General features: G+C 42.8%; 1 protein-coding gene across 1 annotated transcript in view; it reads right to left on the reverse strand.

Moving 5' to 3' along the window:
* Positions 1-350: 350 nt before the first annotated feature.
* Positions 351-13303, reverse strand: part of insrb (insulin receptor b) — a 67935-nt gene continuing 54982 nt past the window's right edge. The window contains exons 5-23 of the mRNA XM_088426416.1: positions 12142-12281; positions 11883-12027; positions 11595-11809; positions 10810-10936; positions 10428-10678; positions 8867-9034; positions 8592-8790; positions 6875-7007; positions 6609-6762; positions 6301-6449; positions 5623-5779; positions 5139-5235; positions 4967-5034; positions 4659-4888; positions 4326-4436; positions 4078-4240; positions 2604-2733; positions 2366-2500; positions 351-2120 (exon numbers count right to left, since the gene is read on the reverse strand). Coding sequence (XP_088282542.1) covers positions 1766-2120; positions 2366-2500; positions 2604-2733; positions 4078-4240; positions 4326-4436; positions 4659-4888; positions 4967-5034; positions 5139-5235; positions 5623-5779; positions 6301-6449; positions 6609-6762; positions 6875-7007; positions 8592-8790; positions 8867-9034; positions 10428-10678; positions 10810-10936; positions 11595-11809; positions 11883-12027; positions 12142-12281 — 3127 coding nt within the window. The 3' untranslated portion in view covers positions 351-1765. The remainder of the gene's footprint in view (positions 2121-2365; positions 2501-2603; positions 2734-4077; positions 4241-4325; positions 4437-4658; positions 4889-4966; positions 5035-5138; positions 5236-5622; positions 5780-6300; positions 6450-6608; positions 6763-6874; positions 7008-8591; positions 8791-8866; positions 9035-10427; positions 10679-10809; positions 10937-11594; positions 11810-11882; positions 12028-12141; positions 12282-13303) is intronic.

Raw genomic sequence — 13303 nt, forward strand, 5'->3', positions numbered from 1 at the left:
TACGTTACCGGCGCATTCATCGGGAGCCTGTGCACACGATACATAGTACTGGATATCTTTGGGATTTTTTTTTAAGTGCTCCACGTGGATGTACCGGGGCCTAACTTAGCGAATTACAGTTTCACTAAATGAAAATTGGAGATCCAATTTGGAGAGCTCAAGCGATGTCGCGATTACAAAAATACAACGCGGAGAAGGGCGCTCACTCCACAAGATCGTTTGCTGGAACTTTGCGGCTTGCAAGGCGCGAGCGGAAACGATTCGGGAAGCATTACAAGCAGGAGAAAAAGACGCGGGGGCAAACCCAACGAGGTGACGGCGGCGCCTGTCTTCTCGCCGACACAACCAGATTGGAGATTCTGACAAGTTTTACTTGTTAAGCGGACAGAAGCATCACACAGTCCAACCCGACTCAGAACACTTGGAACTTTCCAACGTTTACAGAACTAGTGTTACCATCAAAAAGGAAGTACATTCAACGGGCCGCCCTCGGACATAAGTGTGATCGGAATCACGTGACCTATCCGCCTCGTTTTTTTTTGTTTGTTTTTTAAAGCTTTTTTGTGTGGAATTTGTTATCGTAAGAAAAGAAAAAAAAAAAAAACCTCCTCCTCATTCAGACAGAGGGTCCGAGGGGGCTTAACAACAATAAGAGGAAAAACACAGAGATTAAATTCAGTGGGTTGAATTTCCCGCCCGGGCGGTCACACTACGAGAGGAGAGAGCACTGATGGCAGATTAGTGGGATATCTGGGGCTATAAAAATAAAAACATTTCAAGGAAAAACAGTGGCAAAAAAATAAAATCTAGATTCTAACAAAGCTTTTGATGAAAAATATTACAAATATGAACTATATACAAAAACATCAACATCATATATTATATATATAAAATGTTGGTACCATAATACCAATATTCTATATATACTATATATATTATATAAATTCTTATATTTCTATACCTAGTAAAATATATCAAAGCAGCAGCTATTGGTCAGTCTGAGGAACTCCTTTGTCCAATTCATAACTGTTTAAATATCCTTCAGCCATATATTGTAAGTGAGGACACAGAAAGAAAAGAAAGAAAACAATAATAAAAGCAAATAAATTAAAACTATTCACCCGATGAATATGTGTGTCTTTTGGAATTCTGCAGAACCAAAAAAAAAAAAAAAAAAAAAGCAAAACGTTCCTCTCGGATTAGGTGTTTGTTCTATGATCAGTTCCTCCCACTGTTTCCCAACCGAAATGCAATCGCCGTCGAACGAAACCAACACAAACGCAGAGTAGAAACATCTCATTGGGTATAGGCCACGAATCCAAAGGCCACTATCTGAGGAAAAAGACTGAGTGAGGAGAAGAAAGTTAAATGCAAAGAGAAACGCCCCAGTGGAAGGGAGAGCCACATCTTTCAAGAGGTTGAGCAGAAGAGCAGCTTTGTGGTTGTCTAAAGGTTCCTCGTGTTCACAGTTCTTTTTTTTTTGTTTTGTTTTCTCATCCGTTTCCACCTACACGCGTAGTCCCGGAAACGCGGCGACGGCGAGAAACTAAAGGATGATACCAGAAGGACCCATGTGCTGTTTGCATCCCTTGCGAGCCTGTGTTTGGCAGTTCATGAGGAAGAAAAAGTAAAAGTCCTGAGATCTGTGTGTGTGTGAGTGTTGAGAAGGTCTTCTCCAAGAATAAGAAAAGGAGGAACACGGAGGATTTCGAGCGGGCCGTCGGGGGGGAAGGCTTGAGGTCGGGCCAGTTCAACACAGGAAGTGTTAGGAAGGGCTGGATCTGGGCAAGGATAAGATCCGTCCGTTTTTCTTGCCGCCGTTCATGTGTGTGTAGGGGACGTGCTCCTCATAGTTCCCCCTCAGGGCCACGGAAGGCCCGCTGTCTCTGCCTAAGCTCTCCTCTCTCTGGGAGTACGAGGACGGGTCCAGGGGGATGCTCTCCATGTTGTCCAGATCCAAGTCAAACTCCTCTGTCTCTGGGACCTTGTTCTCCTCGCTGTAGAAGAAGGAGACCTCCTGGAAAGACGGGTGCAGGTCCTCCCGCAGCATCTCGATGATCTCGTGGAACATCGGCCGCATTTTGGGATTGTACTGCCAGCACATCTGCATTAAGTTGTGCCTGGACGTTTAAAACAGGAAACTCACAAATTAGGAGGCGGAGCCGCAGGACACAAACATCCTCCGTGAGACCGTTTGTACCGCTGACGTGTTTCTTACCATCGCGACAATTGTTTTGTTTTTAAACACAGATTGGCGGATGTGACGACAGTAACGTAAACGATCTTTTCGTTTTGGTTATCCCTTCGTTAAAAGGCATGCGAATCAAAGCCAGCACGAGCGGCGCGGCGACTTTCGATAACTCACATCCTCTCGGGACAGTTGTCCGGGCGGTCCAAGTATCCGCCGTCCATGACGAATTTTAGAACCTGCTCGTTGGACAGGCCCTGGTAAGGCTGCTCTGCTAGCGTGCTTATCTCCCACAGCACGACGCCGAATGACCTGCGATTTAAAAAAAAAAAAAAAAAAAAAATCTCTCAGGATGCGTCGACGATCAATAAAAGGCTCTGATTTGCCACCGCGCGGTATCTGTGTGCGACCCTACCAGCAGTCAGAGTGGGCAGTGAAGACTCCATCTTTGAGAGATTCCGGAGCCATCCACCTGACAGGAAGCAGGCCCTTCCCTCCTTTACGGTAGTAGTCAGTCTCGTAAATGTCTCGTGTCATACCAAAGTCTAAAATGAGGGCAAAACTGTGTTATTACAGCGTTAGGTAAATGATTAGTTAGTGCAAAACGCTTGGAGTAAGAAAGGTAGAAAAGCGCTACAGAAGTGAAAGTCCATTTACCGAGTCCATCTACACCTAGGGCTGCACAAGTAATCGGATTTTAATCAGGAGATTGGCTGCCGAGATTAATGAAGCTGATCCTCGGCGATATTAACATTTAAAGGGCAATGTGTAAGATTTAGACAGTTTTTGATTCAAAAGGAATAAATTAAACGATTATAAATTTCAAAACCTTGCAAATAAATGCATTCTTATCGACCAACAGTATGTTTTAAATATGAGCGTAGGTCTAGTTAGCGTTAAATTATATTACATAGGGGGGGTGGCACTCCTCCGGAGGCTGCCATGCACCTCCTGCTGTCCGTAAAGAAAAACGTTCTCAATCTAACATATTGTCCCTTTAAAACACCTGCTACCGCACATCTCAAATCAAGAACGTTGTCATTCTATCAGCAGGGGGCAATGTTTCCCACATGTTTGCATGACAAAAGTCTCTTCTTACCCTAATATATTATTTAACAGTGTGAAATGGCGTTAAGTTTCTCACCTGATTCCTAATATATACCGTGCTAGCTGTCAATTGAGACCCGTTTTGAAAAACACGAACAAAAAATTGGAATACATTCGGTCTGAAATCACAGAAAACAACATTTTGACTGCTAATTGCTTCAAAGTAAGTTATGTGCTTGGTTCTAAGTGGGCATCATTTTTTTTCATTTATTTGCACACAGCAAGTAAGATAGCTGTGTTGCCCTGTGTGCTAAGTTTTTGCCATGTCTTGGGTGAATTTATTTTAATTATTATTTACTTTATTTATTTTAGTTTATTATAATTATTATTTGTAATTATCAAGCCTTGAAGCCTTGTTTATACACTGCTTGTTTAAAAAAGGGCAATAAATAGGCCTGTTTGACCAAACACGATGAATAATAGAACAACGGTCGTGATCATTATTTTGGCCATCGAGCAGTTTTGTAACCTCATTTAGGCAGAAAGAACAATGTAAAAATGTGTCCTTGTCATACAGACGATTGACACCACTGCAAACAACACACGCAATAATAAAGTATTAGTAAATTCTAAATGTACAATGGAAGAATAGAGCAATGCCGTTTATCAGCAAGGATCTGAATAGAGCCAGGTGAAAGGTGTGAAACCAAATAATACTGAAGATTTTTTAAAACTTCAACTTTTAACATAACACCGAATTGTATTTAGTGGTGCATAATGCATATCAGTAAAGAGAGCGGTGATGCAACCAGTTCCCCCCCTTAAAAAGTGTGTATCAGAACCTCCGATCTTGACAGTAAAGTCCTCTGCCACCATGCAGTTTCTGGCAGCCAGGTCCCTGTGCACAAACTTCTTGGCGTTGAGGTAGGCCATGCCGTCTGCGATTTCCGCAGCCATCTGGATCATCTCCTTTAGTGTAGGTGGAGGACGGCCAGTTGGGTTGTTCTGAGAGGAAAAAAGACGCACACATTTACACATGAGCTAAAATTTTTGAATATGTGATAGAATGTGAATATTGACTTGCACCTACCTCAGAGTCTGGCCTAAGACTTCGCAGATAGCTCTTCAGGTCACCATGTGTCATTAGCTCCATCACCACCAGGGTGGGCTGACCTTTGGATACCACACCTAAGAGGCGTACCTACAAAGGCAGACAAAACCCAAATGATAAAAATCCCACACCGTAAACAAAGAATGTTGGGACTTATGGTAAGGCAGTAAAACAGCAATTACAAGTGGGAATGTTTGTTTTGGGAGTCAAACTGTGAGTCAGTATGTTAGCGTCAACACAACAAGCTAGTCATGAATCTCTGAGTAATGAGTGCTTATGTTGGTGGAGGTGACTGAAGGCATGGCGACTTACCACATGGTGACAGCTGAACGCTTTCATGACCGACGCCTCATTGAGGAACTCGATCCTCTCTCGCAGGCTTGCCGATTCGTTGACCGTCTTGATGGCCACGCGGGTGTCCGGGTCACCTTTGACGATGTCCTTGGCGATTCCTTCGTACACCATGCCGAAAGAGCCCTGACCCAGCTCCCCGAGCACGGTGATCTTCTCCCGCGGCACCTCCCACTCGTCAGGAACATAAACTACGCAAAACGGCGGCGTTGCGAGAGTGTCAAATCATCATCGTCTTTTCTGCTCATATTTGTCATGACGTTTCTTACCATCATTGGCACTGAGGTACTCTGGGTTGGAGGAGGCAATGAGAGGTCCAGTTGGGCCCTCTGTCTGCCTGTGGTGTAACGAAACACAGCAGTGTGACACACTCACCATTTTTTGGTGAGATTTGGGAAAGGTCCTAAAGCTATTGCATGTAGATGGCAGCACAATACTTACTTTTTCTTCAAGACCACAAAGACAGCACCTCCCACGATCAACAGCAGGATGAAGCAAATGACGGGGCCAATCACAACCCCGATAATACCAGAATCCTCTGTAAGTCACACACAAATCTTTTGGTGAGGTCACGGTTACTAGTCTAATGGAGATTTTCGAATTTCCATTTCAAGATTTACAAGTCATTTTGATTTCTTTTTGTTTTCCCCGCATAGATTTTTTTTTTTTTTATTATTTAAAGACAGATTGAACGATTGGGAAAACATGTGCAGGTTTTCAGACTGAGCTTGTGATGCTGTAAAAGTCACATAAAAACAGCCCGATAATATAATTGAGTGCCTACATTTCATCTAATTTCCAGAAAAAAACAAACTTGGCATCATAATATTAACACTGACATTGACGTACACCAATCAAATCTTGAAGGAACATCTCTGTCAGAGGTTTAAATCAATTCAAAATACTGTCTAACATCCAGCCTTACTGTTGGGCATGAAGAAGTAGGTGGTTTCTGTGAAAGAGCCGTTTCCTGCCAAGGAGGTGGCGCGGACCCTCACGCTGTAGTTCCCAGGGTGCACGGGCGACAGCTTGGTGCCGCCGGACTTGAGATACGCAGGCCGAGAAACACAAGCCGTATGGACCTGGAGTCCCCAACATAAAAAAAGTCAGGAATCCAAACATACTTAAGTGGAAAGTGCAGGGAGGTCTTATCAGTACAACTCATATATTTATATGTTTAAGTAAAGTCACGTGCCACCGCTATGCTTAAAGAAGAAAAAAAAAAAGATTTGAAGGTCATGTGTCGCTAGAATCCTAGCTTGTTTCAGCTGCAGTATGCATGTAAAGTGCAGCGCAGTGCAGATGCTTGTCCATCCCTGTGCCTGCATTCTAGTCTTCCTTCCTGCCTCTGTCACTATGGCAACAGAGCAGCTACTGCCTCGCGTACTCTAGCAGAGGCACCATGAATAGAATCACACATGGATGCCACACAAACAACTCACAAATAAATAGATGCAAACATACACAGCAGGGACTGGGGTTTTAGAAACAATTATTTTCTTTCCTGCCTCTTCTTGGAGGATTTTCTACTTCTTAGTGTCCTACTGCAACCAATGATTGTGATGCAGGAGTGTAGTAAGCAGACAAGCAGGGTGATACTGACCTCAGTCTCTCCAACCTTCCTGTAGAAAACTTCATACAGGATGATGAGTCCGTTTGGTGAGACTGGTGCATTCCACTTAATGAACACAGATGTAGGTTCGCCATTCATTAACTCATGGGTCACATGGCTTGGGATGTCATCTGCTTTTTCTGTTCATTCAGACCGTGAAGGGAAAAAAAACACACACATAAAGATTGTGCTTTCTTGCATACTTTGGGAACTGTAATGTGATAATGACTTCTAAAATCGGTGTGCATTTCTATAAAACAGCACATTTGTATCTAAACAAAGGCGCAATGTGGATTTACCTTCCGGCATAGTCCTAGCACTGACGTAGGTCGCCATGCTGCAGCGCTTAAGATCTGTGGGATGGTTGCAGGCCATGATCTCAATCTTATAACTGGTAAAGTGTTGCAGGTTGGAAATGACTGTCGATTCTTTTGAAAAGACCTTCAGTTCAACCTGTGTGTTGGGGGGGGGCAAAGATGAACACTGTTATAATGTCATGTCACTCAAGCCAGGCTGGAAAAGGCAAAAAACCCACAAAGTTAAAAAAAAAGATCATGTTTAAGACCTTAGCTCCTTCCTCATCCTCGTCTTTTGGTGCGGCTTCGGTAGAACCGTTAGGAACGCTTGGAGCAGTGGGGAGAAGGAAAGGCATTTCAGTGGCGTTGGCAACTCCCACTGAACGTCTGCGGCGTGAAGGCCTGGAAGAATAGTAAAAGTTTGGATAAGCGCAGAGTAAAAAAAACAGCATGTAACATACGCAATTTGAATCCGATTCATCATGAATGCGAATCCATGTAATTGCAACCCTCAAAGGCAAGTCTGCGTGACATCTGTCTGCTGCTGTGACTGTCCAACTACCTCCACTAGATGGTATTCGTGTGCAAACGTCCACTTCCTGAAATGTAAACGCACCACTGAACCCATTCAGCAAGACCTTTTTGCTGTGGAGAACTAACTCTCAAAGGGGAACATCACATCTATTAAAGCATCACTGACTGTACTGCGCTTCTTTGCTTCAGAGCTGCAGGGTTGCGTTAAGAGTTGCTCAGGTGAGAGAAAAACGTCCTACATCCCCTTGCGTGATGTTAAAAGAGGAACACGGACAGGTCTTTGTGTACCGCATTGCATGAGTCTGACCTATTACAGCTCTAAGGGGCTCCGAGTCCTGCTGAGGTGTGTGTGTGTGTGTGTCCAATTGGTCGTCTGCATGAGTGCACGCCTGACTGGCGTGAATGCTAATGGCCACAGTAATCACTCCCGTAGGGAAGCCGCAACAGAGCGTGTGTGTATGTGTGCGTTTCAAGTGGATGGGTCAGGTGCACTGGGGCCTCCAAAATCAGCACCTCCCACCATGTGCCCACCCACTGTCCTGCCCGGAACAAAAACAAGTCCACATAAATGACACACACAAATACTAAAGGATGAGGGAGAGTTGGCACGGAGCTGCAGTACACAAACACAGACAAAAGACGGGTCATCTTGTCTGGATGGTTCAAAGGTGTCTGATAGCCTGCCATGCTGCCAAAAGAGTAATAACAGAGCCACTAACTTCCTTTGTATGTTTCAGAAGATTTGAAAATATTAGCAATTTATTTCTAAGGCCAATTATGGCCTTTCAAACATTGGCCAAAAATAATTGGCCAAATGGACAATATTTTCAGATTGTTTTAACTATTTAGCTTTATGTACATTACTTCATGTGCAGTTGTAAACAAGGAACACCGGTGTCATGAATCTATACCATAACCTTGTGTCCTTAAATAATGAAGTTTGTTAAGGTCATTCCTTTGACCTGTCATTCAAAAACGATGCAAAATTGATTTTTACACACAATGCTTAGGTGAGCAATGCAAAGAGGTTGTGCAAGGCAATGACCTGGATGTCACTACTTACACACGCAACCTAAAGACACAGTAACTGTCCTTATAGCGTAATTCATTCAATGCATTGGAACATGAAATGCATTCTGGGAACTGAGATGGGAAGTCATTTTTTTGACACATATTTAGAGTTTCAGTCAGAGTCAGTGAACAATGAAAATTCACCCATTTACATCCACTGCGGGAAAACAAATGTTATTTTATTCATTATAAATTTATGAATGAACCGATGACAGTAGTTGATATTTTTTACCGCCATAAATCTGCATTGGCATGCGACGTCAAGAAGCCCAAATGGCTTGGGCCCTACATATTTGCCGGGATAACACTGTGACCTTCTAACAGTCGTCATGAACAAGAAGACCAAACCGCCACAGTTGAGGTGGCATTTCTGAAGAGTACCTGCTCTCAAAGACTTCATTGTGCAGGTAGTTCTCAAAGGTCTTGCGGTACTCAATCTCCTCCTGCTCCTTCTTGAGCTGAATGTCCGTCTTGGGGCAGTCGCAACACTTGTCTCCGATGTTGGGCTCATCTGTGTGGTTCCACTTCTGCTCGTCATCGCTATCCAGGTGAGTCGGAGTCCGGGACGGCAGCTTCATCCCTGTCAACGGGACCAAAGATGAGCGCAAGCGTGACGGGCATTTGCCCGCCAACGGCCCGCGTGGTCGGATAGCAACCTTGCAGGCAGTAGTCGAACTTGTAGAGGTCGCTGTCCTCGGGTTGCTTGCGGCAGATGACCCGGTAGTGGGTGATGTTGCCGTTAGGATTGGTGGGAGGCTTCCACTTGAGGATGATTTGAGAGGAGGAGTTAGAAGAGGTGATTGCATCCAGAGGCACAGAGGGCTCTGAAAAAGATTGAGGTAGACAAACGTTGAGGCACAACCTTCTAGAAATGTCCGATCCGATCAGTCATCATTGATTTTTTTTCCCACCCCCTCTGTTATTGCTGTACGAAGGTAACCTGCCGAGTTTTTGTCCGCCCCAACGGCCCTATGGAGCAATGATTTGAATGAGTCAGTCCTTTGTTTGCACATTTGTGTGCAAGTGTGTGCAAATGACGATAGTGGCATTCCTGCCAAGTGTTTCACTCTGTTCCACTGATCAGCAGTCAGCCGTGGTAACAGGCCAAGACACATTGGCTATTAAAATGTAGCAAGAAAGCACCTTGCTTCAAACAGGGATTGAAACAGTGTTGTGTAGGCAATTCATGACAACATTAACTAATGGTTTATGAAGATTTTTGTTGTGCCTCAAGGACACACATAAATGTTTTTGGCAGATAAATAGATACGTACACGCAGTGTAAAGCTGCAACTTTAATTTAGCTATAAATCAGTCTGTTGAAGAATAAATATGTCTTTTAGAGTTTCCGTTTTCCAATTTTGAGCATTCTGACATACAATAGGTTCAGAAAAAAGAAAAAAAAAAAACACTATTTTGAGCATTCTGACATACAATAGTGTTTTTTTCATTTTTTCGAACCTATTCTTTGCCCACTCCCATTTATATAAAAAAAAAAAACAACAACAAGAACAACCTATCATTGAATTCAATAGTGTTTTCAAGTAAGGTTTCTTTCCATTGCCGTCCTTCCAGGTCAATGGCAGTCAAAGTGTTAAGAAACAGGACATTATGGGCAGAAACCGCAAAACATAAACTAAGATTCGGTTTTTGGTTTGGTCTGTACTACCACCTGGGGTAAAAAAAAAAAAAAAAAAAAAAGGACAAAAATGATCCAAAGTAAAGGTTTCAAAAGTTTTATTTTGATTTGAAACAAAGATAAGAAGCCTGTTTATAATTGAAATAAAAACCTGGATAATATTTACATCTGAGAGCCCAGAATTCTAAGGCTTTTGACCTTTTTGAAAGTCAGGTCATGAAACGATTAATCAATTACCGAAAACGATTCTCGGATCATTTGTCTTTTAATTAGTTGTTGATTAAAGAGGCCTTTTTTTGTGTTTTTACCAAGGTAATCATTTGAATCTTGATATTTTCATCCGTAGTCTCTAAAAAGAAGCTTTTAGTGTGACTTTAATTAGTGTCTCATATTGGTACCTCAATTAACTAATCTTTGCGAGCCTAAAACAGTGTATTCAATAAAACTACAAAATACCTAAAAGGTAAAGACTGCTACTAGTTATAACTTTGATTTTGTTTACTTCTTATTCCCCCTGATCGCCAACTACTTACTCACTTGCCCAAATTTGTATTTTGCTCTGAAGGAGTGTAACTCACTGGAGGCATCTGTGCGGACATAGATGATCTCACTCTTGGCCCCATGAACCAGGTGCTCGTCGGATGCAGACAGTTGGGTTTTGACCATGATGGCGTACTGGGTCCACGGCTTCAGAGGTCGGATCAAATGGCCCGGCTCGAGTTGCTCCTTGTTGTCGGTAACACGGGCCGGTGGGTCCACGTCGGCGATCACCCAGCTGTTGGAACCGCACGCATCCTGCCCATCAAACTCGGTGACGTTCTTGTACGGCCTAGAGGACGCAAGGAAAGGGGGTCAAAATAACCGTGGCATGATGGAAATCTCAATGGCAGAATTCATGTGTACACAGTAAGACCAACGTGACCAATAAAGTAAGATGACTTGTGCCGGACGGATGCTTACGCTTCTTTGTAGAGGACCATAAAGCCCAGCAAGTCTCTGAAATCTAACGGCCAAAAAGGCTCCCACCTCACCAAAATCTTGTTTGATGCGGTCTTAATGAATGTGAATTTCAGAAGTTTGGTTTCACCTGGGGGATAAAATAGATGATCAGCATGTATCTTTTATGTGGCGGGAAAAAGAGATTCCTTATGTGGGTTTATGACGTTATTCTGCACACAGACAGATGGCCTAATAAACTAGAGGCACATCAATAGAGTGACATCTACAAAGGTTGGCTTACAAAAAAAATCTTAATAACACACTAAAAATTAAATGAAAATCATGTGTTGCTCTATTGTCAGTATCACTCTGGAACTACAACAACATATAAAATGTCTCATCTAATAACAGTTACAAGACACTAAACTTACTGAGCCATTTTCAGTCATAGGAAAATTGTATTTTGTCTATAATTAATTTGAGAAGAATTATCTTTCATGTACAATTAATACGGCTAAACGAAATGAATGGATGGATGAAAAACACACGTTCTACTGGTTGTGGACAGTAAATGACACCACATATGCTCAAAGCTGTAATAACGACCAATCACGGCTCACGTGACTAAACACAGGAAACGGGAGCCAAAGTATTGTACGAGAAAAATGATTTAGTTACTGAAGTAATTATAAACAAAACATTACTTTTAATCAATTGTGGATTAAAATGGCAAAATAAGTTTACGATACCTTTTAGCAAAGCTAAAACGATACTAAATGTACTTTACAGCGACCACGCCAACTTACAGGAGGCTTGGTCCCCGTTAGTGCGCCCCGCAATGTCATTCTTTTGGTTGCGCTTGATGGTGCCCGTCACCTCCTCCATTTTGCTGATTTCAGACATGCACAGTTTGGAGTTATAGTGGAAGAAGGTGCGGCCGCGCAGGATGGTTAGGTTGTGCTTGGACCAGTCCCAAAGCTCACGCAGATTCTGGTTATCCAGCGCATAGAAGGCATAGACGCTAAAAAAGATCGGGAGATGCATTAAAAACAGTCGGAAAGGTGGAAGAAAGGGAAAAGCTGAAGAAGACTCACTCGCCCTCAAGATGCTCTCCCCTTATGATGCGCAGTTTACGGAGGAACGAGAGGGACACAAGGGCGTAGGCTCTGCGGACTGTCAGGTAGCCTGTGATCTCCTCAATCTGACCCAAACTGGCTTCCAGCTCAGCAGCAATGTTATCTGAAGAGTAAAAGATAGCAGTCACGTAAGGGGGAACGATATTTCTACATATAAATGAACTAGTGATGAAAAGATAAAGAATAATATCTGCGCGTGTACAGCAGTTGTACTCACTCCCGCCTCGGATCTTGATGATCATGTTGCCGTGGAGAACAGTGCAGCCTCTCAAAGCCTGGGCCGAGGTGACCGAGTCGATGGTTTTATTCCCCACACAAAGTTTCGGACAAAGGCCTGCACACGGCGAGCATGTCAACCTGCACAGAGTTGCGAGGACCATCAATAGAATCATCAGCATCCTAATGAGAGCCGCGAGGACAGGACTTGCTGACGTGATAGCGATCGATACGGGTCCATAGAGACAAGCAAGGGAGTTTTATGCTTATTTACTCTAAGAGGGATTACTGTGTTCGACACATTTTAGAGCTGAGACATTACTGCAATGGCGGCAATGCCCAAGGTTGCTAATGGTACAGTCCTCAATGTTTTGGAATTTGCAGGCGGGGTGCCAATGCGAGAAACTTATATAAGGTGACATTATAGTGGCACAATGCATTGTAACCTCCTTCAACAAAAGGAGAAATGTGGGATGTAAACAACAACAATGGAGCTTTTCTTTCTTTTATGGTGTTTGGATGTTTTTTTACAAGAAGAACCATTGAGAAAAGGAGCGATTGTGAGCTTTGTATACTTTAACTACAGTAAAACACATGGATAACCCCCCCCCCCCCCCCCCCCCCGTAAGCCTTAAAAGCTCTTTTTTCAGTGCTTCTAGCTGCTAAAGCTGTAGCAGCTAATGGTAGCAACAAGTGCAATGTAATAGAATAACAGTGTAATACATTTCTGTTTTTCTGTCCTTAATTATATCTGCAAGAAAAAACTCAAAAATAAAGGCATTTCAAGGCACTAATGTTGAAACACTGTAGTTTTTTTTTGTCTCAATATACGGTAAATGACTATAATTTCTTAGGAATCTATGTCTAATACAGTGCAAACATTTGGGAAAATTTTAAAACATGTAATCTTATTCACAGGATTTTATGCTAATCATGAACATCAGTTTCTCAACGTTGTTGGCTGCCCAACAGAAACAGGCCAAGCACAAATCAATACAATAACGATGCGGTGAACACCCTCAAGTTGCACAATTCGACATTTAGGACGTTTAAAAAAAAAGTTGAGAGAAAAATGTGTCAAATGTTTAAAACTGGAACAAATCTATTAAAAAAAAACTTCCAATAGGAATATATTTTTTTTTGAAATGCCAAATAATTAGAGG

The sequence above is a fragment of the Hippichthys cyanospilos genome, chromosome 10, assembly GCF_059441005.1.
Source record: "Hippichthys cyanospilos isolate Australia breed blue-spotted pipefish chromosome 10, RoL_Hcya_1.0, whole genome shotgun sequence".
NCBI classification, from domain to species: Eukaryota; Metazoa; Chordata; class Actinopteri; order Syngnathiformes; family Syngnathidae; genus Hippichthys; species Hippichthys cyanospilos.